General features: G+C 49.6%; 1 protein-coding gene across 2 annotated transcripts in view; it reads right to left on the minus strand.

Moving 5' to 3' along the window:
• ATP8B3 (ATPase phospholipid transporting 8B3) overlaps positions 1-26644 on the minus strand; it is a 396086-nt gene that overhangs the window by 49028 nt on the left and 320414 nt on the right. For both annotated transcript variants that reach the window (XM_085638336.1, XM_085638337.1), the window contains 2 exons: positions 17676-17899; positions 1791-1874 (listed from right to left, as the gene is read on the minus strand). In XM_085638336.1, coding sequence (XP_085494462.1) covers positions 1791-1874; positions 17676-17899 — 308 coding nt within the window. The remainder of the gene's footprint in view (positions 1-1790; positions 1875-17675; positions 17900-26644) is intronic.

Here is a 26644-nt window from a genome sequence, read left to right on the forward strand (position 1 = left end):
CAACTCTTTAAAAACCAATTAAAGGCTCATTTGTTTATATGACTGGTGTGCCATCTTCCCACAATTCTTGTCAGCACTGCAAAGCCTGTTTCTGAGTACCCATGTGCTCTGCTAGAACTTTCTTTCAATTGTCTCTCATTCAAAGTCAGAAACTAGCTGAATTTAGCTTGCCTAACGCACAAAGCCCTGTACTGTAGTGAACCTAGGTATCTAGCAGAAAAGTTCATAATCTCAGGGGGCAGCCTCTCCCTTCAGAGTGCAAACTGCCTCCTGCTTGACCCTCCCAGAGTCGGAAAAAAGAAAACCTACACACACTCCTTCTCAGGAGCTGCTCAGAGAATTTGGAATTCTCTCCCTCCGGAGATTTGGTCAAACCCATCAAGTTCCATGTTCAAGAAAGAGGATAAAAAGGATTTTACTAAAGGATTCCTACCTTAATGATCTGAACCAAAGACAACCTACAGACAGCTTGACTCCCGGGCCTAATCTTTCACCCAGACACAGATTACAGGAACGCCGCTGGTACCCCTTGTACAGCAACCTGGGATGGCGATCGGTCATAATGTTGGTGTTTGCATTGATAATATACATTATGTTTTTGTACAGCACACGGTTAACAGGAGAGCAAACATGGATGAAGCACCTGATGTTTCGTGTCTGAGATGCTGCTGTGTGAGAATATATGTGACGTAACCGGTAATGGTTTTTTGTATGTAGAGTGCTCTTATACCCTACAGTCATGTTTGAGCTTTATCAAACCCTTTAAATAAAAATGAAATAAAAGGTTAAAAGGAGGAAGTCAGGCTTAGTATCTAGCAGGGGTGAACAATCATTACAAGCTGTATAAAAATGTCATGTTTAAGAGTCGCTGTGCTCTTCCTTGGGGCTTTGAAGTGGTGCAGGGAGTATCTGTCGGTAGACAGCGCAGCTGTTATTTGTATTGGTCTTTGTCTGTAGGTCTTGCGTATGTTCCCTTATGTTCACATTGGGAGTGACTGACACCCGCCCTTCTTCAGGTTCAGACTAGAGAAATGTGATTTTGTATCTTTATATGTGCAAGTAGTCATTGACAGATAATTTGTAGACCTCACAAGATTATTTTCTGCAGCCCAAATGAATAAAAACAACAGTTCAAGAGAATATGCTCAAAACCCGCACTCCTCCATTCATAATTCAAACAACCCTGCTGCATAATTTGGTCTTCCATGCCACACAATCCTTGCAGCCCTGACACTGGCAAAGTCCTGCAGTGTTGAAGGTTGCCACCATGAAAAAATCCGTATTTCTCAAGCAACACCAAATATGTTTAGCATCCTAAGTCACAACAAGGAAGGTGGTGTGGCAGCCCTTAACTTGTATTTCAAATAACGTCCTGGATCCAGATGCATAAATGTGCACCTCTGTAGGATAATTTTGCACCAACATTTGCACCAATGTACCGGTGCCAAAATGATAAGTGCATTAACTGGGGTGAAGGTGCTCCTTTAGTTAGATCGTTTGGTGCAAATGTCGATTTTGCATGGGCTGTCAGGCTAAATTAACCATAACCCATGCAGTGTTAGGTAAAAAGTAATGCGGACTTTTAGGTTCGAGTAATATAGGACTGATCTTGCATCTCTAAAGCTAGTTTGTGTCACCGGCATAGTCTTAGGGTAGCATGAAAATATTTCAGAATGATTTTCAGAGGCAGTGTTGAGAAAACTGCAAGCCCATTCCCTGTCTTGTTGCTCTGCGCATGATCTTTACCACTAGCCCTAAAAGTGTAGAATGATTGCCACGGATGACCATACCTGCTCCAAGAGGCCCATGGCGAGAACTGGAAATGCAGTGAATACCACAGCATATAAAGCGATGAACCAGCTGTCGTACACCATCTAAACAAGAGATGAAGACACAGGAATCAAATCAATGCTCACTTGTACTTGTTTCACTCATCCACGGCGATAACTCTGTTCAGACATCTGCCATTCTAAATAGATACAGTGATGAGCCCTGAAAAGCAAGCGTTCTTAAAATGCGCTACTCAGCCGACTCATTAGGTGAGAGGACCTATGTCCCGCATATAGTACTAGAAAATATATCTTGACAAAAATACTAGGTCCTAAATAGTGTTTACAAAGAGGTCGTCGCACTGGGGTTAATACTATAAAATCTACACCTAACTGAGCGCTATTTATGTGTAGGATATTTATGTTAGCCAATATTTTTGTTTTCCTTTCAATGGCATACTTCTGCGCCCATGGCATCATCGAATTCCATGCACAAAACTTTGAAAGTCATACCGAGTTTTGGAGGTCTTAATACCCATATGCTTGCTGTGAATGGCATCTGGAGAAATGGAAGTCAGTAAGTAAGTAGCAGTTAGAATCGTGAGCCTCGCTGTTATCAGAGAGCAAACTGGTATGCAGAGCAGCCAATGGTGTTTGAATCTAGGTGCAAGAGTGAAATAACCATCAAAGGGGAACATCCTGTACGTCTGGACAGGTCAACAATACTCAAAGACTCCGAAGCTGGCAGTCAAAATATAAATTTATGTAAACTGTAATTGTGGATGATTTTGGGATTCTTCTTCACTTGTTAGATCACCTAAATGAAGCACTGCCTGAATCACAGAGCGCAATCTCCGATCAGTTAGAAGACCAAATAATTGGATCAGTGGATAAATAAATGAATGAATGAATCTTATAATTACAAGGGTGACTTCTCTCACCAATTTACAAAACTCTTTTGGAAGGAAGGCCGTATCATAGTTGTAATGATTGTGAGGCGAACAAAGCAGGATACAATTATCTAAATAAATGACAAATTGAGTAAAGATGGGATGGAGGTGAAAGGGTCTGTTTAAATAGAGATTTCTCATTTTGCAGTGACAATATAAAAGTGAGTGAGCGATGGCCATGTAAATGTAACATTTAAATCTTATGTGAAGTTTTATACATTTAACAAACTTTGCACTTCATGAAGTTAGCAAAGCTTTTCAGAGTTGACTTCGGCTAAAAATTGAATTACAACATGTTTTGCAGATGAAGTTTAAGCTTCCCATAAATCCAACTTCTGTGGGATTTTTTGCCCATAATTCTTTTTGTAAAGTCACAGCGTTTGTTAAAACATAGTTCTCAGAGGAAAACATTCATAACTTTGTACATTATTAGTGAAGAATTACATATAGCGCGGAAAAGCTACTGTGTTGCAGCATCAGTGCTTTGCAGAAATCTTGACTACGCAGGTTTTCATAATGAAAAACCACCGAAAAGTGATGATACAATGAAGCTCGGTATCAGCCATAATAGCTTCGAATGGATCCATGTACACACAAATTCGAGAAAGGGGACTCGACCGTTGCCGGTTCTTATTACCTTAATAAGAGGGGTCTCTACCAAGACCACCTTAAAACATTTTAAATGTGATATTTACACTCCTTAAGCAGCAGAGCTGAAGATGCTGCCAGGTTCTCTTTCATGTATCTTTTTATGTTTTAATATTGAATCTGTCTTTGCTTTTCACTCATGGCATCTATTCTGGTGTTCCACCTTCCTCCTAATGACTCAATAATATTTCTGGGCTCTTACATCATTTATAAAATATTGTTGTATACAGAGCATCCTGGGACATAATATTGAAGATAAGAATATTGTTCTTATATTTATAAAAATATTGGTTTATTATATTGGTCAAATTAGCCCCTTCGCTACTAAGCCTCGGCTTTTGCACCCCCCCCCCCACCCCGAAACCCCCTGCCCCCCATGCTAGGCTTTTTTTGGCTATTTGGGGTAGTTTGCTCTTAGGCCACTGTAACTTTTTGTCCACATAAGGTATGCATGCCAAATTTACATACTTTTCTTCCAACATCTTGAGGATTCTAAAGGTACCCAGGATTTGTGGATTCCCCCAGAGGGGATTGAGAAATCGGCCTAAATCCAGCTAATTTGTTTTTTTTTAAAGTAGAATGGGAAACAAGTGCTGCAGAAGAAAGCGTCTTTTTTCCCTACAAAGGTTATCATCAACGGGTTTGTGGTGTTAAAATTAGCATCTTCCCAGCTTTCAGGAACCGACAGACGTTTGCCAGAAAACCAACATTTTCTACACAGTTTTGGCATTTTACTGGGACATAGCCTATTTTCCTCATTTTTTTGCTTTCATCCTCCTTCCAGTTAGTTGTAGAAATGGTTGTGAAAGCAATAATGTATCTTGAAGAACTATACATTTCTGAAAAGTAGACACCATTCTAAATTCATCAAGGAGGTAGTCATTTGTGTATTTATTTATAAAGTTTTATATAGCCCTAACCAGACCCCAGAGGGTATCAGAGCGCTTTACATTTAGGATCATTGCGTTACAGGTTACATCAGTTACAAGAGCATAGTAAGGTACAGTAAACAAAACAATGTTGCGAGAATTCGTAGGAGGCAGGGGGGGAGGAAGGAGCTATAGCAGGGAGATGAGGAAGAACTGTGTCCAATGTCCAGCTGGGTAGGTGACGGTCGAGGGGGAAACCAGGGCCAATCTCCTCTATAGCTGTCTAGCAGCTCCACCGGGCATCAGCCACGTTGCTCAGGTCTCGGCGTTCAGGAAAACAGTTGTGATTTGATATGATATGACAAGTTTTATATAGCGCTGGCTAGACCCGGAGGTATCAGCGCTTTACCAGGGCATCGTTGCGTTATAAGTTACATCAGTTACAAGAGCATAGTAAGGTACAGTAAACAAAACAATGTTGCGAGAATACGTAAGAGGTAGGGGAGGAGGGAGCCATAGCAAGGAGACGAGGAAGAACTGTGCCCAGTGTCCGGCTGGGTAGGTGACGGTCGAGAGGGAAACCAGGGCCAATCTCCTCAATAGCTGTCTAGCAGCTCCACCGGGCATCAGCCATGTTGCCCAGGTCTCAGCGTTCGGGAAAAAACAGTTTAGAATAGATACATAGGCTACAGTCGAGTAGCGGAAGAACATGTCCCCACTAGAGGGCAGAGGTAAAAGAAAAAACAACTAGATTGCTAACATTAGATCCTTCGAGGTTTTTCTATAGGAACTAACAATTGAAATAAAAAACTATCGAGATGAGTTGGAAAACTGCCATTTGTGCCAGCGTTTTCACCTGTACCTTCTTCTAAATATGGCAGATATTTTAAAGCTATATACCGTTATGTCCGCTGGAACCCTTCTGGTTGTGGGGATATATAGGACTTGTAGGTTCACTAAGAACCTGAGGTACCCAGAGCCAATAACTGAGCTGCGTCTTGCAATGGCTTTTCATTGTGGACACTGTATATAGCAATTCATTTAATAAAAATATAAAGAGTGAAACATAGGTACCAAGGAAACCTATATATTTACCAAATGGGAACAAATATAGAGTTTAGAAGCAGTGGTTATTTGCACATCTCCGACATTGTGAGTACCCATATAATCATGTGAATTAGAGGGCGTTTTTCAAAATGACTTATGTTTTATACATTGTCTTACATTTGGAAGGCAGAAATGGAAGGAAAGTCAAATGGTAATAACACTTGTTCAACTATTCTGTGTTCCCCTAAGTCTCCTGATTAAAATGGCACCTCACTTGTGTGGGTAGGCCTAGTGCCTGCGACTGTAAATAGCCTAACATGCAACAAGGACACATCACATTTTTCCAGCGAAAGCTGACCCTTTTTTTGCAATGTGCCTAGCCGCGGATTTTGGACCCTAGCTCAAGCGACACTTAGGGAAACCTAGCAATCCTATACATTTTTGAAACCTAGACACCCAGGGGAATCCAGGATGGGGTGACTTGTGTGGCTCTCACTAGGTTCTATCACCCAGAATCCCTTGCAAACCTCAAACTTTGTAAAAATAAATACATTTTCCTCACAGTTCTGTGATGGAAAGTTCTGGAATCTGTGGGGAGCCACAAATTTCCAGTCACCCAGTATTCCCCAAAGTCTCCCGATAAAAATGGTACCTCACTTGTGTGGGTAGGCCTAATACCTGCAACAGGAAACTGCCTGAAACGCAATGTGGACACATCAAATTTTTCCAGTAAAGACGAACGCTTTTTTCAAAATATGCCTAGCTGTGGATTTGGGACCCTACCTCAGCCAGTATCTATAGAAACCTAGCAAACCTATACATTTTGGGCCTCATGTAGGTAGCCAAATACCGGTCGGTAACGGACGATATTCGGTAAATATGCCGTTACCGACCGGTATTCAGACAAGTGAGATGTAGGAGTCCAAAAACCACTTTTCGGTAAATACGAGGCGGTAAATACCGATTCATATTTACCGAATTCCAAAATACCGAATCAGATTTACCGAATACATAATTAACGATTCGGTAAACATGAAGTGGTAAATATGAAGTGGTAAAAATTAAAATGACATGTAGGGGCACTCGGTAATTAAGAAATCCAGGAAAATCGGTAAATAAGAGTCGGTAATTAACACGGATTGAAAGCAGGTGGTAACCATCAACAGTGCAGATAAGCAATCCCAAAATGCAACAGCGTGGACAACATGGCCGCTATGTACGTCATTGCAAGGCGCCTACGTCTACAGGCAGCAGGACTGAGGGTGTGGCGACGGGAGGAACAAATCTACAGACAGCGCATCACACTATTCCAGCTGACTGATGCAGAGATACATGAGAGGTACAGGCTACACCCCGAAACCATCATGGACTTAATCAGGGACCTACACCCACTCCTGGACCATCCAATAAGAAGGGCGCACGCCATACCCCCACATGTGCAGGTGCTCTGCAGCCTACATCTGTTGGCATCCGGCAGTTATCAGGTGGTGATAGCTGCGGTGGGTGGGGTATCCCAGAGTTGCCTGTCACGTTTCTTCAGGAAGTTCCTGGGTGCCATGATGCAGAGAATGCACCACTACATAAGCTTCCCAAACACACAGGCTGCACTGCAGAAAACAAAAACAGACTTATATCACATGGCACAGTTCCCCCATGTCATCGGCTGTATTGATGGTACACACATCCCAATCTGTCCACCAGCTGACACAGAGCACATCTACAGGAACAGGAAGTCCACCCACTCCATCAATGTGCAGGTGATCTGTGATGCAGGGAACATCATCACAGATATTGTTGCAAAGTTTCCTGGGAGCACCCACGACTCTTACATCTTCCAGAATAGTGGGATCTACACACGACTGAGTGCCGGAGAATTCGGAGAGGGATACCTGCTAGGTAAGTAACAGTGACGCCCCTTGAAACCTGCAAATCATAGTGTATAGAGGCATGTCACTGATGGTTCCCTTTTACTCATCCAGGCGACAGTGCATATGCATGCCGTTCATTCATCCTCACTCCCTACCTACACCCAGCAACCCAGAGTGAGAGACGATACAACGTGGCACACAAAACAACACGCAATGTGGTGGAGCGCACGTTTGGACTACTGAAGAGCAGGTTCCGCTGCCTGCACAAGAGCGGAGGCGCACGCCAGTACAAACCCATCACCTGCTGCAAGATCATTGCCACTTGTGCAATGCTGCACAACCTTGCCACGAAAAAAGGTACAGATGTGGAACTAACATATTTTGAGGACAACGAGGATGAGTCAGGCCAGCCAGAGGGCAACGCAGCTAGAGTGCCAACTGCAATCGATGGGAGAGAGAGACGGGCAGAGATCACATGCAACTATTTCTGAGTAAGTGAGGGGACACAGCGAGTTGTGAGAAGTCATGACGTAGTTTTAATGTGGCACCACGCCATGAACACATGAACAGGCCAATCTGGCAATATACCATCTATACAAGGAGTATGTCCAGGGTTACGTCACCCAATGGGAAGTGGCTAAGCAGGGCTACATCAATGTTTGCGCATACGCGCTGCAGTGGTGGATTGCACGGCCTGTGCATCCTCACTAGAGCCAACCCCAAGCCGCCTGCTGCTCCTGCGTGCTTCTGGGACGGGGGGTGTGATGCTGCTGCTGGTGTCGATGCTCTCCGCAGCATCCCCTGCAGCAGTTGTCGACGCCTGACTAGTCAATAGCACCCCTAGTGCACTTGTCACCTGCACCATCCCCCGAGACAGGTCGCTGCAGCACTGTGTTAGGCCCTCCTGCATCGTCACAGAGCGCCGGCACAGTAGAGAAGTCGCAGTTGCCAGACGGTTGAGTGCCCTGCTGGTAGTGTCCCTTCTCTGGCGTTCCCGGCGCCGTGCTTCGATGTCAGCATCTAATTTGCTGCACAACTGCTGGATTGACTGGGACATGTCCCGAATGCCCGCAGCCATGCCGCTAATGTTATTGTCCATGTTGACTAATGTTGTCTTCATCACCCGCATGTGCCTCTGGACTGACATGACTGCCTTGGATTGCAGGCGCTGTTGTTTCAACATTTGGCCCTCGAGCCCCAAGAAGACACCATGGCCGTCAGTGGGTGCTGGTGGACTCTGGACACGCGACCTGCGGCGCCCTCTTGCTCCCGTCTGTGCTGCCTGTGAGGTGTGGGGCACAGTGGCATGGCTCCCTTCCTGGGGCCCGGTGCGGTCTTCTGGGCCCATGCTGTCGTCTGACGAGGTGTCTAAGGCTCGTAGCCTGGCTGCTGGACGCCTCCTCATTCTCACACCTGCAAGCGGAGATGTGGCCGGTGATTCGAACATGAGTGGCGATGCTGGCTCTGGTTGTGGTGATGCTGGCTCTCGGTGAGGTGATGCTGGCTCTGGGTGCGGCGAGGCTGGCTGTGTCGGTGGTGCGGCTGCCAGTGGGCCTGCTCCCTGGTCTGAACTTGTGCTGGCTGGAGGTGATATTTGTGGCCGGTGTGCCGTCTCTCCTGCAGCATGCCCTGTCCTGCATGATGTCACATCTGTGGACAGAAATACAACATTGGCTCAGTGTCCCCGAAGGGCTGCATTGCAAGCGTCACAATAAATCATTTCACATTCCAATATGTCCTCTGTCTCCTTGTGCCTCGAGTGCGTGACATGCCTTGTTGCCCTGTAACATTTACGTCATGGTTAGTGTTGCCCTGACTACATCTCCCGGAATGCATTGCCTGTCTGCACTGACACGTGTGGACTGCAGTGTGATTCTCGTTTCACAATGGGGGATGTGGGATAGGGGTAGGGGGGGCTACATTGCTGTGCTTTCGTCTTACCTTGGTGTGTTGCGGCTCTGGCAGAGCTGTCGGCGTCCCCAAGGCCCACGACGCTCTCCTGCTCGATTGTGGCCGCCACCAGCTCCTTCAGTTCGGTGAGGGCAGGTGCCCTGTTGGTTCCACCTCCGGTCTGGCTGGCCTCCTTCTGGATGTCGCCCATCTTCCTCTTGGTTACAATCCTCAGGTCATACCAGCGCTTTTTGAGGACCTCAATGTCCCTGTGGGTCACTCCCACAGCATTGACCTGCGCCTGGATGGCCAGCCATATGTTGCGCTTTTCAGCCTCAGGCACTTGCAGGGATTGCCTTCCAAACAGCTTCTGGTGCTGCTTCACCACCTCCTCCACCAGCACCTGGAGTTCCTTGGGGCTGAATTTCAGCTTCCTCCTCCTTTCCCCTCCGTCTCTCTGTGTTCTCTGGCTGGACATGCTGTTCGTTTACCCGCTCGCACATGCAACGGCTCCCTGCCTCTCCTCTGCACTCCAAGCCTCTCCAGGGTCGGCTAATTATGTACACCTGCCTGGGTGTGGCCACTTCAGCTGTGGGCACTTCCTGGTTGGGTGGGCTGTCGTTGCACAGGATTAGCTGTTTCGTCAAGTCATGTGATTTTATTTACCGAATCCGTACATACCGATTCGGTATTTTCCGATTCGGTAAATACCACCTCGGTATTTTCCGATTCGGTAAATACCACCTCGGTATTTTCCGATTCGGTAAATACCACCTCGGTATTTACCGATTCGGTGAATTCCGATTCGTGATTACCGAATGTTACCGAATCGGTAACTGTTACCGAATTTTTACCTACATATAACTTACCGATTCTAATTTACCGATTCGGTACGGCTCGGTATTTAAGAACCGGTAAAATTTATTTACCTACATGAGGCCCATAGTGTGGCTCTCACCAGGTTCCGTTACCCAGAATCCCCTGCAAACTTCAAACAAGGCAGGCAAGGTCCCAAAAACGTATTGTGGCAACATAAAATTATCTATCACAAAAAGACCTAGTTTTGCAAGGGGGCCACCTGCGTTTTTGGTCCTGGTCTCAGCGGCCATCTAGAGCAATTTATTGCTGGTAGTGCATTCCTTGGATGTGTGTAAAAAGTAGGACTTTCTTGACTAATATTTCATGAATTTGCCAAGTTGTTTGAATAGTTTTGGGAGTTATTGCAATAAAGCTTGATTGTATTATAAGTTCTTTTTTTCATTTTTGATCGAGGGTAAGGTTCTTCAAAGAGTGCTTTCAGAGAAAACAATTTATGCCAGTCTCCTTACTATATCATTAGCTGTGGCTTCCTGGGGACAGTGTACTTCTGTACACATTCTGTCACGGTATGTGGGATTTGGGTTGGTATCTATCTCTGAACTGTGAATTCTTCCAACCTATATGCCCTATAGCTGATATAAAAAGGGAGCTATTGGCTTTCATTTTCTTGGTGGTATTAATATGCTATTGCTTCTTGCTTTCTTTATTATACATTTGTGTATATTTACTTTCTATTTTGTGATGTGATGTTATTTTAGTTTTTATTTTATTTATAATGATGTTATAGTACTCTAGTCACTCTAGTTAATATGTTGCTTATTTATATTTCTGTTGTTATACTTTTGTTTTAATGTGCCCTCTACCTTTTTGTTTTCGATAGTGGTAGTTTTCCAATTTTTAAAATAGCAATATCTTTATATTTATTATTACCATAGAGATTTATGAAAGTCGATATTATAATGATTTTGTTTTTGTAACAATATTTTTGTAGCACATATTTTTCGTGATCAGTATTATGTCATAAAACCTCCATTCATTTTGTTTTCAGTCATTCTTTTTTTTCTATCATTGTGATGATTCCTTACTTTCAAGCGACCATAATTTAGACATATTGAAATAAACCGAGCTGGCATTTTAGGATCTTTAGAGTACACTGCCAGAAAAAAAGTAAAAAGTCAGCAGTAACCCCGCGCGTCAGTAGGCGTCGACGTGCGGCTCCGCGTGCGTCGTTGGCGCCGGGATGACGTCGCTGGAGCTACTTAGAAACGCCCACGCGCGGACGTCAGTTCTTTCTTTTTCTTATTTTCAAGCGACCATAATTTAGACATATTGAAATAAACCGAGCTGGCATTTTAGGATCTTTAGAGTACACGGCCAGAAAAAAAGTTAAAAGTCAGCAGTACCCCCGCGCGTCAGTAGGCGTCGACGTGCGGCTCCGCGTGCGTCGTTGGCGCCGGGATGACGTCGCTGGAGCTACTTAGAAGCGTCAACGCGCGGACGTCAGTTCTTTCTTTTTCCGCGCCAGCAAGCGCAGATCTGGGAAGAGCTAGTACCCCCAGTCATTTTTTGAGTTTTTTTAGGCCTTTTGTCTCTTTTTTCTCGAGTCGATCAACTCCTGGTGTCGTAGGGATGCCCGGGTTTAAGAACTGTGGGGACTGTCATCGCTGATTTCGACGCCGATGGGGCCATTTTTTCCCTATGTCTGTCCTCTGTATTTTCAGCCTGTTCCACAGACTTCGAAGGAAGGGGAGGACTGGGAGGGGTCTGAGGACCCTCTCGCACAAGACTGTGCTTATGACCCGGGCTGGGCAGAGGATTTGGGGGATGCCAGTGGTCTTGACACCTCACCTGACCTTGGCATGCTGTCTTCTCCTACCGTGGCCATGGAGGAGGGAACCAGTTACGCAGTGGTGTTGTGTAGGGCGGCCGAGGCCCTCCACCTCAAACTCTCTACAGTGGCTGACAGAAGTGCTCCAACCGGCGGCGACCTCTTCGGAGCCCTTGCTGCCCTTTAATGACGCACTGTATGACATTCTTTTGGGCACCTGGTCCAGGCCCAACACAGGGGCTCCTGTGGACAGGAACGTGGCCCGATGCCATCTCCCGGCTCCGGGCGACCCCCTCTTCCTCTCCCAACGCCCCACTCCTGAGAGCTTGGTTGTCCAGGCCTCTGCGTCCCAGAGCGCGTTCTCTTCCGCACCTCCGGATAAGGAATCCAAGAAGCTGGAGCAGGTTGGCAAGAAGTTGTTTTCATCTGCCAGCTTAAAGCTGCGGTCGGTGAACACCGCATGCCTCTTGGGCCGTTATTCCTACTCTGTGTGGGACACGGTTGCACAGGTGCTAGCTGTTTGGAGGAGGCCCAGACAGTACTCACCCAAGCTATTGCTGCTGGGAGAGAAGGAGCTAAATTCACCATCCGTTGTGGGCTGGACACCGCCGAGTCGCTGGGCAGGGCGATTTCCACGACGGTGGCGCTTAAGCGCCACGCCAGGCTGAGAACAACTGGCTTCTCAGGGGATGTCCAGAATACTCTGATGGACATGCCCTTTGATGGCATTCGCCTTTTTGGCAATAAGGCAGATAGTGCGTTGGAGCGCTTTAAGGACTCACGGGCTATGGCCAAGTCCTTGGGCCTGTCGGCCACTCGGCCTCCTCTGCCTTTCGCTCCTTTTGTGGCCACGGAAGGGGTGCCCCACTACGTTTGCAGGGCCACAGGCCGGCGCAGCAAAAACAACAGCGCAGCTGCGGACGTGGGAACCGTCGAGGCGGTTCAGGGGGCCAGTGGGTGGGTCAATCCACCTCCACCCCCGCAGCATCCACTGCAAAGCCTTCCTAGTCCGACCTTTCATGCCCATCAAACGCCAGTGGGCAGCAGAATTCACCATCATCTCCCCCACTGGCGCAACATCACTTTGGACAAGTGGGTGCTGCAAATTGTCCGAAGGGGCTACTCCCTCCCCTTCGAGACTTCCCCTCCAGCCATGCCACCTCAATACCACCGCATGTCGGGGGACCATCTTGCGCTTCTTCAGCTGGAAGTCACGGCCCTCTTGGCCAAGGGGGCCATCAAGCTCGTTCCTGGGCCAGAAGTAGGTCGTGGTTGTTATTCCCACTACTTTCTGGTCCCCAAGAAGGACAAGGTTCTGCGTCCTATCTTAGACTTTCGGAACGACAATCGCTTCCTCCGCAAGGAGAAGTTCAAGATGCTAACACTTGCTCAGGTCTTGTTTGCCCTAGACCCGCAAGACTGGATGGTAGCGTTGGACTTGCAGGACGCTTACTTTCATATTCCCATCCTGCCGGCCCACCGGCGTTACCTGCGGTTCACGGTAGGCCACGAGCATTTTCAGTTCACCGTGCTCCCTTGTGGCCTTACTAGCGCCCCTCGGGTGTTCACGAAAGTGATGGTGGTGGTCGCAGCTCATCAGCGCATATCAGGGGTCCCAGTCTTCCCCTATCTTGACGACTGGTTGTGGAAGGCGGGCTCGCCCCAGGCAGTCGTCTCCCACCTCCAGACTACGGCCAACCTCCTGCATTTGCTGGGGTTCTCCATCAACGTGCCGAAGTCGCACCTGATTCCCTCTCAGAAGCTCCTCTTCATCGGAGTGGTTCTGGATTCGGCGCAGTTTCGGGTTTATCCTCCCGAGCAGCGAGTCCAGGATATTCAGGCTATGATTCCGATCTTTCAGCCTTTATCCCGGGTTTCGGTCAGGATGACCCTCCGGCTACTGGGCCTGATGGCCTCCTGCATCCTGTTGATAGATCATGCCAGATGGCATATGCGGGCTCTGCAGTGGGACCTGAAGTTCCAGTGGGCACAGCATCAGGGCAACCTGTCCGATCATGTCCAGATCTCGGAGGGCACTGTACAACAATTGCCGTGGTGGCTCACAAATCGCGATTGGGTCAATGGCAGATCCCTCTCCCTTCCCCAACCGGAACACACAGTGGTGACAGACGCGTCCCTTCTGGGATGGGGCGGCCACATGGGAGGGGGGGACATCAGAGGACTCTGGTCTCCGGCGGGGTCCCGGCTCCATATCAACCTTCTGGAGCTTCGAGCGATCAGACTTGCACTGAAAGCATTCCTTCCTTCTGTCAAGGGGAGAGTAGTGCAGGTATTCACGGACAACACCACCGCCATGTGGTACTGCAACAAACAGGGCAGGGTGGGGTTGTGGACCCTATGTCAAGAGGCTCTGCGTCCCTGGACATGGCTGGAACATCAGGGCATTTTCTTGGTGATTCAACACCTGGCAGGTTCTCTGAACATGAGGGCGGACAAACTCAGCCGCCGGTGCATGATGGATCACGAATGGTGTCTGCACTCGGAAGTGGCGCAAGGTCTCTTTCAGCAGTGGGGAGAGCCTTGGTTAGATCTATTTGCCATTGAAGAGAACGCGCAATGTCAGCAGTTCTGCGCGTTGGAATTTCCGAGGCGGCACTCGCTAGGTGATGCTTTTCATCGCGAGTGGAGTTGCAGTCTACTATACGCCTTTCCGCCTATACCACTTCTACCCAGAGCGCTGAAGAAGATCAAGCGCGACCGGGCCCAAGTAGACCAGCCATGGACCAGGAGGAGACGCTGCAGGTAGCTAAACTGTGCCAGGGCATAGTCACTCGATTGGACTGCCTGAGTCCCTTCCTGACCACTGATGCCAACTCCGATGTCCGCAGCTGCAAGATGGAATAGCAGGATACCAAACACTATCCTCAATGTCTCACATGCTCAGCTATTTATCTTGGGGATCATCCTGAACAACGACTCCAGAACAATAAGTTCCGGAGTCATGCAAGCCAAACAACGACTTGCCCGAACAATGACTTAGCCTGAACCACGCATGTGCGTGGTTAAGGCTAAGTCGGTTTAGTGTTTGGGAAGGGCAAAGTTGAGCGTCGGACAGAAACAGGACAGGTAAGAGAGATTTGTGGGTGGGGGCTTCATGTAAGTATTTTGTGGGTGGAGGGTCTGTGTTAGTTTTTAGGGGGTGGGAGTTCGTGTTAGTTTTTAGAGGGTGGGGGGTTCACGTTAGTTTTTAGGGGGTGGCTCGGAAGTGGCGCAAGGTCTCTTTCAGCAGTGGGGAGAGCCTTGGTTAGATCGATTTGCCACTGAAGAGAACGCGCAATGTCAGCAGTTCTGCGTGTTGGAATTTCCAAGGCGCCACTCGCTAGGCGACGCTTTTCATTGCGAGTGGAGTTGTGGTTTACTATACGCCTTTCCGCCTATACCACTTCTGCCCAGAGTGCTGAAAAAGATCAAGCACAACCGGGCCCAAGTCATTCTTGTGGCTCCGGACTGGGCTCGAAGAGTATGGTATCCCGAGCTACTCAGTATGACTATCGATCCCCCGATCCGACTGCCATTGCGGGAGGATCTTCTGTTGCAGCAACAGGGGACAGTCTTCCACCCAAACCTGTCTAGCCTCCATTTCCTTGCGTGGAGATCGAGCGGTGGCAGTTGACGTCTTTTGACCTGCCTCCCGAAGTTTGTGATATAATCTTGGCAGTCAGGCGTCCCTCCACTAAGATGGTATACGCCTGCAGGTGGAATAAGTTTGTGGCATGGTGCACAGCAAAGGCTGTGGATCCCCTTTCTGCCCCTCTTTCATAGGTCCTTCTATTCCTTCTTTCTTTGGCCCAGCAGGGCTCTGCTCTGGACACTATCAAGAGCTATCTCTCTGCCATGTCAGCCTTTTTACGGCTTCCAGATCAGCCTTCCCTTTTCAAGTCCCCTGTTGTAAATAGATTCTTAGAAGGCATTACTCATCTTTTCCCTCCTGTTCCTTTCATAATGCCTCGTGGGACGTGAACCTGGTTCTGACATATCTGATGTGTGCTCCCTTTGAGCCACTCCACAACTGTCCTCTTCGTCTTCTCACTTTAAAGACAGCTTTCCTGTTGGCCATCACCTCTGCCAGAAGAGTGAGTGAGCTCCAGTCTCTTTCTTCAACACCTCCATCACTTTGCCCACCTTCTTTCTGCTTCCGCATCCCTCGAAAGAGGAAGAGAGGCTCCACCGTCTGGACCCAAAACGTGCGCTCTCATTCTACCTAAACCGCACACAACAGTTCCGGGTGGATGACCAGCTCTTTGTTGGCTACGTGGGCGCCAAGAAAGGTCGGGCCGTGCACAAGCGGACCATCTCTCGGTGGGTCGTTCTGTGCATAAAGGCTTGTTATTCTTTGGCTAAATAAGAGCCTCCGGTGGGGCTGCGCGCTCATTCTACCAGGGTGACGGCAGCCACTACTGCTTTGGGACGGGGAGTTCCCTTGCATGACATCTGTCAGGCAGCTACGTGGGCCTCGCTGTACACGTTTACCAAGCGCTACTGCATGGACAGCCAAGTCCGGAAAGACGGCTTCTTTGGCCGTTCTGTTCTCCAGGACTTTCTGGTGTGATCTTGTTTCGCAGACACACCACCGGAGTTGGTATTGCTGAGGTATCTATTCTAAGGTAAGGAATCTATCACTACGTGTTTCTTTCAGATGCACAAGTTACTTACCTTCGGTAACGATATATCTGTAAGAAACATTAGTAGTGATAGATTCCTTACCGCCCCACCCATCCTCCCCGTTCTGCGAACTGATTTCTAGGGTTGAGGTCATCCCTTTCAGCGCTCTAGTTTCATGGCACCAGTGGTCAGTTTCTTGCATGGCTCTGCATTCCTGGTGCGGAAAGTCATGTACAGAACTGACATCAGCGTGTGTGGGCGCGTCTAAGTAGCTCCAGCAACATCATCCCGGCGCCAACGACGCACGCTGAGCCGCACGATGACGCCTTCCGACGCGCAGGGGTACTGCTGACGAAAACTTTCCGGATCCAGTCTGACGCCTGGGGGTAATTCTAAGGTAAGGAATCTATCACTACTGTTTCTTACAGATATATCATTACCAAAGGTATGTAACTTGTGCATTAATTGTATTTATGGAGCAAACTGTAACCAGATTGGTTTCCTGGCGCTAAAGCAGCAATTGTCTACAGGGGAGAAAAAAGGACCGAGAGCAGTACATTCTAACAGTCCATTTTTTCGGGAACAACCTAGGTTCATAAAGAGAGTGGTCATTGTGCAGCATATTACCTTTATGAGGGATTTGGTGGGTTATCAAATTGTTTGATGGTTCTACCTTGTGCTGAAGTTTACCAGATGAACCCATGTCTTCAGGGGCACCAAACTCTAGTCGTGGGCTTTCCTTTTACTAATCATTATTTTGTGGTGTGTTCTTCCAATTGGTTTCCTTGAAATGATCGAGGACGCAAACTCCTCAGTGTTTTTAGGTTGGTCAGAAAAAGCTGAGGCTTGGAAAATGGTGGCCCTGATTATATGGATTTATCTGGTAATCTTACTAACGGCACGCTCCTTTTTTCTCTATCCTGGTTTCAATGTTCAATCCTAGTTGGCACAAGGATGCCAGATGCATTAGGACTTGGAGTTTTCTCCTCGTAACATAGGGTTCATAAAAACATAAGCACAATCTTTAAGTAAACTCTTGTTCACCTGAAACTTGCAGGTCCATTATTGATGTTTGAGGTTTTGGAACAGAAACAATAATTGTTTAGGAGTGCATTTTGGATTTTGGTGTGTCACTAAAAAAATCACAAACACCACTTTATCTCTGTGTATGCTCCAGCAGTCAGATGGTTTCTGCTAGATAACCTCCGGGTCTGCACACGTACAAACACACACACACTGTCACGTGCATAGACAGAGAGATGCACACACATTCAGCAACACATTAGCGCATATGCTATCAGCAGCAATCTGTTCCAGCTCGACACCTCTCCAAAGAAATGACCAAGAATAGTAGCTCTACTCACCAGAGCTGTGAATCCATTGAAGCAGGCAAACCAAATATGCCCCAGCACACTGGCAAATGTCTTGTAGTAGAAGTAACGGAGGAATTTGCAGATTCGGAGGTACGACCACCGGCCATGGACCAGGAGGAGACGCTGCAGGTAGCTAAACTGTGCCAGGGCATAGTCACTCGATTGGACTGCCTGAGTCCCTTCCTGACCACTGATGCCAACTCCGATGTCCGCAGCTGCAAGATGGAATAGCAGGATAACAAACACTATCCTCAATGTCTCACATGCTCAGCTATTTATCTTGGGGATCATCCTGAACAACGAGTCATGCAAGCCAAACAACGACTTGCCCGAACAACGACTTAGCCTGAATCACGCATGTGCGTGGTTAAGGCTAAGTCGGTTTAGTGTTTGGAAAAGGCAAAGTTGAGCGTCGGACAGAAACAGGACAGGTAAGAGAGATTTGTGGGTGGGGGGTTCGTGTAAGTATTTAGGGGGTGGGGTACGTGTTAGTTTATAAGGGGTGGGGGTTTGTGTTAGTTTTTAGGGGGGAGGGGTTCGTGTTAGTTTTTAGGGGGTGGGAGGGGTTTGGCATCGGGGTAGCAGTAAGGATGCATATTTTTTTTACCATGCATGCCTTTACCATGAAAATTCATGGTAAAGGAATCCGTGGTAAAAAAATTATGGTTAAGATGCGTTCGTTGAAGAGATCGCGTTATTAGGGTAGTCGTTGTTGAGGAACTCGTTGTTCCAACATACAACAATTTATCTTCCTTTAAGGAGCTCAAATCTTTCTTCATTGGTTCAAATTTCTACATAATATTGTTGCTGCTGTCATTGTTAAGCAGTTCCACTTCTGCTACACTTACGATGTCAAATACCTGACACAACTCCGGTATATCTGCATCTTCATGCTATCACTCGCTCATACTGTGACTCTAGACATGGACAGACATGCACGATGTGTACTGTAAGTGTTTACACGCTTACAGCTCCAGGGGAGGATGCACAGGTAAGGGGTTATCAATGTTTTGGTGGGAGCAGGAAGGAATGGAGTTTAGGATTTGTCATGAAACCTCGGTGCTGAGGAAACTCGGTGGACAAGGAATGCACATTGGATATTGGAGCTTTGTATATGGAGGGATGAGCAAGTGGAAAGCACAAAACTGACATGTGATACGAATGTGGTGTGCAGGCAGCTAGGAGGTGGTTAGAAGCGGAGTACAGGGTCCAGGTTTGGATATATTTGGAAAGTAACTGAGAGATCTAGAAGGAGGATACCCTGGACTTCCTTGGGAACGTCAGTGAGGAGATAAGGGCATGGAATCTAGTTGCTAGCCACCCAGTCTGAAGGCACTAGTGGGACAAGGGATGACGCAAGGAATGCTGAGTAGTGGCCAAATTAATGATGATGTTTTTAATGCCTGAGACTATTTGAGGTGGCCGACCAGGACGCTGTTTCCATGCTCCAGCTTGCTAACAGCCAGGGCTTTGAGTTACTTTGCTGTTTTGAAATGGAGGATTTTGTGAAGGTTTTGTGGATTCTGTCATGTATATCAAATAGAACAATTGAGCTATATCTAGGTATCGAACAGGTCTTCTAGATTTCTGTCAGTATACCATGAGTAAAAAAATGCAAAGAAGAAAGAGGATGAAATATGGAAAGAATGGAAGAGAAGGAAATGCAGAAAAGTAATTCATTTCCCTTTTGGAGAAATTCAGTATGAGCTATCCAGTGATAGATGGCAAGAAGCTAGACAGATTTGAGACCGAAGATTTGGAGAGATAGAAACGAAAAATAAGATTTGTGTTTCATCATTAAGCCTAGAGATGTTAACATAATCTCGGGACAAGATGGCTTTGATTAAGAATGCCTGGGGATCCCTACTGGTAGAGGTGCAGGTAGGGAATGGGATGAGCACCAATATACAACAAGCATTGGCATAGCCAATAGGTCTCGCTTTTGGGACCTTATAAGTATTTAGTTATGCAGCACAATATCCTTGGTGCAACAACATCAACTGTTGCATTGCTAAACACTTATATGGTCCCAAAGGCGAGACCTATCGGCTATGCCAATGCTTGTTTTTAAAGTGCATAACACACTGTGAACCCCTTTCCTAATGTCATTAGGCTTATAAAAACTAGGGTAAGGGGCTATGTCTAGAAATTCACCAATGAGGAGCCTAGCGCGCAACCAAGATGGCCGCGTAGGTGCGAGGCTCCCGAGGACCTCCGCGACCTCCTGCATAAATCCTGACAGAATCCTGTCCCAGATGAGGGGACTGTATTTGTGAGCCCGAGCAGAGGTGACGCCCGTTTTCCGTTTTTAAATCGGACCTCGGACACCGTCAGGAGCATCGATTGAGGTTTGCGGCCTTCTCCACACCGGCCCCCCGTACTGGAGTTGTGGGGCGATCCGGACACAAAGTGAACAACAGCGGCGGGCAAGGCTGGGTGACTCGCGTACCCCGCACTTTCACTTTCGCTTTTGCGCCCTCCTTGCTGCCAGGCGAGGTTGGGTTGCGGGGCGGTGTGCGGTGGTGTGGTCTCGCTGGGGTGCCCTGCCGGTCCGCCAGCTGCGGTCCGTCCTGCGGAGCGGTGGTCGCCCCCCCCTGGACCCCTTGAACTGGATTGTCGGCCCCCCGTTTCTTGAGGAGATTGACTCGTCTTGGGGATTGAAACCATGTCCACAAAACAAGATGGCGATCGGGCTAAGATAAAATCGACCCGCCGTGGCGCGGCCCAGCAATCCAACAGTATGGACCGCTACACCCTCCAGAAGGGATCCCCAGAGGCGCCGCGTAGGTCCCCCACGGGCCCGACTGATGCTTCCGCTCTGCCCACGGACCTGACCCTCCGAGACGTCATGGGTGCCATCGCCGAGATGAAGGCCTCGGTGGACCAGCGCTTCGACACTCTGGCGCAGAAGATTGACTCGGTCCTCGTGGATGTGGGCCTCGTGAGGGCTGATTTGTCTAAAACCAATGACCGGGTCGACTCTTTGGCCCACTCTACCACGGGCCTCACAACGGACGTAGCGGCCCTCCAACAGGAGGTGCGCAGGCTTGGCCAGGCGAGCGCCCTGATGAATCGTCGGCTGGAGGATTCCGAGGGTCGGGCCCGGAGGAACAACGTCCGCATTATCGGGGTGCCGGAGGGACGCGAGGCGGAGGCAGCGGATCTATTTGTTGAGGACCTGGTTCTCACCCATCTCCAGCCTCGGGGGCTGAGTAAATTCTTTGCGGTGGAGCGTGCCCACAGGGTCCCCGGGGGTAGGCCTAAGGTTGGAGCCCCTCCGAGGCCTCTCATCGCCCGGATCTTCAATTTTCGGGACAGAGACGCTATCCTACAGACTTCCAGGCTACAAGGGCCGGTCAAACTTGACAATATGGACATCAATTTCTATCCTGACTTCACTCCGGCAGTCCAAAAGCAGAGACTGAGCTTTCTCGGTGTTAAACGTCGCCTAAGGGACCTGAATCTCAAATATGCGATGCTTTTTCCAGCTAAGCTGAGAGTGGAGGTGGATGGCCACACGCACTTTTTTGATCGACCCGATGTGGCCGGGGACTGGCTAGACACTTTGCCCGGAGATCGGGACCGGGGGGGTGGGGGGGGTGCGGTTGGTGGGGAGGGCCCGCCGGATCAGGACTGAGGGACTAATGGTAGGCCTTGCTCTGGACTGCGTTGTTGTCACTATTGACTGTTAGGGTAAGTTCCCCTCCTGTGGAGGTCGTGTGGGGTCTCTTGGGGGATCTCCCTCCTCCTCTGGGGGACTAGTTAGTTTTCTTATCTATGGGGCGACAGGCACACTGCACTTTGGGGGGGCTGTTTGGGCTCATGCAGGGGTGCAGGGTGGGGGGAGTTCTGTTGGGTTGGGTGGGGTGGGGTGTGGTTCGTTTCTACCGCAAGGCAAACCCGTTATTGTATTGTTGTTTTTGAGATGCTCTGGGGGGGACAAATGATGGCTTCGTTATGTGATGGGGGGTAGGGATTTGACTTTGTTGTCCTGGAATGTTAACGGACTGGGTGATAGGATCAAGCGGGGTGTGGTCCTGCAGTATTTGAAACGGATTTTGCCTGATGTGGTCTTTCTGCAGGAGACACACCTTATTGGTAACTCCTTTTGTGCCATGAATCGCCGTGGCTTTCGCTTGGTGGCCCACTCGGGCTTCACATCAGGCTCGCGGGGGGTGGGCATCATGATCAAGACCTCGCTCCCGCTAGAAATAGACGAGGTGCGCCACGATGAGAGGGGACGCTACACTGTCTTGGTGGGGAGGATGGAGGGCAGGGTAGTTGTCTTTGTCTCTGTGTACGTCCCACCGGGGCTACAGTCCACCACCTTTGCAGATCTGGGACGCCTCCTTCTTGACCTCCCGGGGGGGCTTCTGGTGGTTGGGGGGGATTTCAATGCGGTGGCTTCTGGGACCATGGATCGTCATCCCCCTAGGGACCTCCCCCGGGCACAGGCGTGGTTAGCGGGCCTTTTGGACACACTGGGATTGGTGGACTGCTGGCGTTTAAAGCATCCCACCCAGCTGCAGTACACCTTCCATTCGGGTGCCCATGGTAGCCTCTCGCGGCTTGATTATGTCCTTGTCCCTGCGGCCTATGCTGGGAGGGTGGGAGAGGTGCGCCATCTGGCGCGGGGTATTTCAGATCATTCCCCGCTCCTGTTGCACTTGGGTGTCTTCCCGAGGGGAGAGGGCAGGGTAGCCCCAATCAATGCTTGGTACCTGCGTGACCCCACTATTCGCGCTGACCTGATTAAATCATTGCAACGGTATTTTGAGGAGAATGTGGGGTCCGTTCCGTCGGCTATCTCCCTGTGGGAAGCCTTTAAAACAGTTCTCAGAGGGGAGGCCCTCTCCTTTATCTCCCATGCCCGCAGACGCGCACAGGAGGAGGTGACCCGGGTGGAGGCCGAAATTACTGAATTGGAGGGGGATCTGGGGAGTGGGGTGACTGACGCGGCGCTGCATGTTCTACACCTTAAACAGGCGGCCTATAGGGCCCTCGTCACGGAGGCGGCCAGGGGCCTTAGCAGAGAGCAACAGGGGCGACTGTATGATGTGGGTGATAAGGCTGGCAAACTGATTGCGTGGTTGGATAAGAAGGAGAGAGCTAGTCGTGTGGTCCCGCTGATTGAGAGGATGGATGGTGTACGAATTACTGAGCCGGAAGGCATTGTTTCTTGCTTCGCGGATTATTTCCGCGAGGTATATTCTCCGGTCTCTCCCTGCTCGGAGGAGGACTCCCATGCCCTGCTGCGGGACATCGCGCTGCCCTCGCTTTCAGTGGAGGACAGGGATTCGTTGGATGCCGCTCCCACCTCGGATGAAATCGCCCTCGCCATACGCTCGGTCGCCTCGGGCAAGGCCATGGGCCCGAATGGCCTTCCTATCGAATTGTATAAGCTGCGACCGGATGTACTGGCACCTCACCTCCGTGCGATGTTCCTTGCGGCCCACTCGCGGGGCTCCCTCCCGCCGGACCAACGTCTAGCTACCATCGTGGTTATCCACAAGGAGGGGAGACCGCGAGACCGTGTTACATCCTATCGGCCGATCTCGCTCTTGAATGCGGAGCCTAAAATCCTCGCCAAGGTGCTTGCCAACCGGCTGGTCGGCGTGGTGGGCGATCTGGTCCACCAAGACCAGTCCGGCTTCATTCCCCATCGCAACACGGCTCTTAACTTGCGGCGCTTGCACGGGGTGCTCGCGCGTGTTCCATTCGTGCGGGAGCCGGCCATCTTGGCGTCCTTGGACGCCACCATGGCGTTCGACACGCTCGAGTGGCCGTACATCTGGGCGATGTTGGCGAAATTTGGATTTGGCCCGGGATTCATCAGCTGGGTCAAATTGTTGTACTCTGACCCATTGGCGCAGGTGGTGGTGAATGGTCGAGTCTCGGCCCCATTCGTGCTGGGACGGGGCACGCGACAGGGTTGCCCCCTGTCGCCGCTCCTGTTTGCACTGGCCTTGGAACCCCTGGCGGAGTGGCTGCGGTGGCACCCCTCTATCCGTGGTCTCCGTTGGACCCCTGAGTATGAGGACCGCGTGTCCCTCTACACCGACGACATCCTGTTGTACTTAGCCTCCCCGCGTAAATCACTGATTGTCCTGGTCGATGTTCTGCGCTCCTTCGGCCACAACTCAGGTCTTGTCATCAACTGGGCTAAATCCTGTATCTATGTTCTTTCCGGGGAGGCTCCTGTTCTCCCGCGGGGCTGCTCGATCCAGATTGCCTCGCAGGGGTTTCGTTACCTGGGCGTCTATATTACGCTGGACCCGGTGGCCCGCTACGAGCGGAATTTGCTTCCCCCCCTCCAGCGCTTGAAGGAGGACGTCGCGCGCTGGCGGCGCTTGCCGCTTTCACCGCTCGGCCGGGCGGCATTGTTCAAGATGATGTCCTTGCCGCGCTTTTTGTATGCTCTCCAGAACTCGATGGATCTGGTCCCGGCGCGTTACTTCCGTGAGGTGGAGAGTTTGCAGCGCCGCCTGTTCTGGGACGGGAGGCCGCGTATAGCCCTGGCAAAGTTGACGCTCCCGTGGTATGACGGAGGGATTGCCCTCCCGGATATTAAGCGGTATTACTGGGCCTCCCAATTAGCTGCAATTAATCATGGCCTTTACGGGCCCGCCTTAAACCCGGCATTTGAAATGGACAAGATGCTCCTGCCCGGTGGCGATTATAATCGAGCGCTCTACACTAGCGTGCCCGATTCCCGCCTTACGGGACCCACGCGTGTCATGGTGCGAGTATGGCACGCGGCCAATGCAGCTATGGGATGGAAGGACCGTTTGACCCGGGCGTCACCGTTGTATGCGTCTGAGAGGTTGGGCTCCCTATGGACCTCGAAGGGCTTCGATAGGTGGGACACGATAGGCATTAGTACAGTGGGGGACCTCTGGACGAGGGGAGGATTCAAAACATTTGAGACACTGCAGGCGGAGTTTCAGCTGCAGGGCAGTGAATACTTTCGATACCTGCAGGTCCGTCACGCTCTGGGTTCAGTCTTCCCAGACGTGGCCGCCATCCCGGAGTCCTCCCCATTGGAGGATAGAGTGCTAGATGGCCACGTTCCGGACAGCACGATCTCCCTCATCTACAAGAAGTTGATTAATGACCGCTCGGGCTTACTGACTGGGCTCCGCGAGGCCTGGGTTGCCGATGGGTTGGAGCTGGACGACGAGGACTGGATTTCCGCGGTGGCCTCCCCGAAGGAGGTGGCCATCCCGGCTCGCCTTCGCTTCGTCCAGCTTAAGATACTTCACCGGGTGTACATGACGGGGCCAGGGCTTCTGCGTATGGGCTATGCCAAGGATGGACTGTGTAGGCGTGGGTGCGGTGCATTGGCGACTTTTTTACATATTCTGTGGGAATGTCCGAGGGTGGAGCGATTCTGGCGTGGTGTGCATGAGGTCCTGCGAGCGGTTACGCATGTCGTGCTGGTGCCTGAAGCAAGGAGATGCCTACTGAATGTGTGGGAACCAACCGACTACTCGGTTCCGCAGACGCGATGGGTGACGCTGGGTTATATGATCGCTAAACGTGACATCGCTCAACTGTGGGGATCCCAGAGGCCCCCGGCAGTGTCGGCCTGGAAAGAACACATGGATTGGTGCATGTTCCGAGAGAAGGTTGTGTATGTGGCGCGGGGTAAGCCTGGGGCGTGGCTGAAGGTGTGGGGCCCCTGGAACGCCTACCGCGGGGGTATTTGCGAGCCGCCATTGTTGCCTCCCGCTTCACCAGCTCCGTCCCCCTAGATGACCCCCTCCCCCAATCCCGGGCACAGTGTTTTCCCAGTCCCGGACCTATTTCCCTTCCCCTCCTTCGATTTTAGTATATGGTTGGGGTCCCCCCATTTGAGGAGCATATGTTGTCACTCTTGCTCTCGGGTTGCCTTGCGGGTGTGGTTTTATGTTGTTAGTGTTCTATAAAACGAAACCGTATTGTGGGCTCAGAGTCATGTGGCCCACGTTGTTGATACCTCCTGCTTTAGCGTCTCTGTAACGCCAAGTGCCTTATTGTATATATGTCACTAATTGCTGTCACTTTAGCGGCCGGCCGGAAGGTTGTAGGCCCATACCTGTATATATTCGAGATTGTAATAAACGGTTTCAAAAAAAAAAAAAAAAGAAATTCACCAATGTCGTTGATCTGTAACTAAGAGAGCAAAATGAAGACAACGCTGACTTGCATACAGTGTAAGATGCTTGCATTGGGTTTGGAAATTTCTCATGACGATTAATGCTCACACCGTCTTAATTTTTTTGAACTCAGACCTACATTAACAGTGAACAATAAATGGGAAAGAGCAACCTCACAACCTCATGCCCCGGTTAAAATCAAGGACATCAGTAAACTTTACATGAAGGACAGTGGGAAAATGTGCAAGATCGAGACAGAAATTCCAAAAGTCCATTTAAAAATGGCTTGAGCTGTAACATAATACAGGTTTTTGCCACTAGACTATACAGTGCAATGGGTTAAACAAGGGCAGTGCTATCCAATTGAATCCATTCGCTACTGGTGAAGTGGAATTTTCACAGCGCTCTTCAACATGCCACAATGAGCTTGTCATGATCCACCCGAATTAAAGCAGCGCCTTAGTAACCAAGCTTCTACTCTCATAACAATTTGGCACTATCCTAACATCTCACTTTTAGGTTGCCCTCCTAGTAACCAACGTTTGAAGCGCAATGACACCACTGGTGCGATATGTAGCGCTACACACAAAAACAACGAGGGTCATTGTGCTGTGCGCAACCAAAAGCCGAGTCTATGAATGTCTGCATAAGGGGCCTGCAGTGAATTCCGACAGCGTCCTCCGGCTCTAAGACACCCCTTGTTACTCCGGTACATTCACAAGTGTTGGACAATTGTGAGAAGAGGGATATTTTCGTGTTAATAATGTAACCCGCTGCAGCGTGGGCTCACAGACATCCCTCGTGAAGCGCAAGCTGCCTGTT

Source organism: Triturus cristatus, chromosome 12, assembly GCF_964204655.1.
Source record: "Triturus cristatus chromosome 12, aTriCri1.1, whole genome shotgun sequence".
NCBI lineage: Eukaryota > Metazoa > Chordata > Amphibia > Caudata > Salamandridae > Triturus > Triturus cristatus.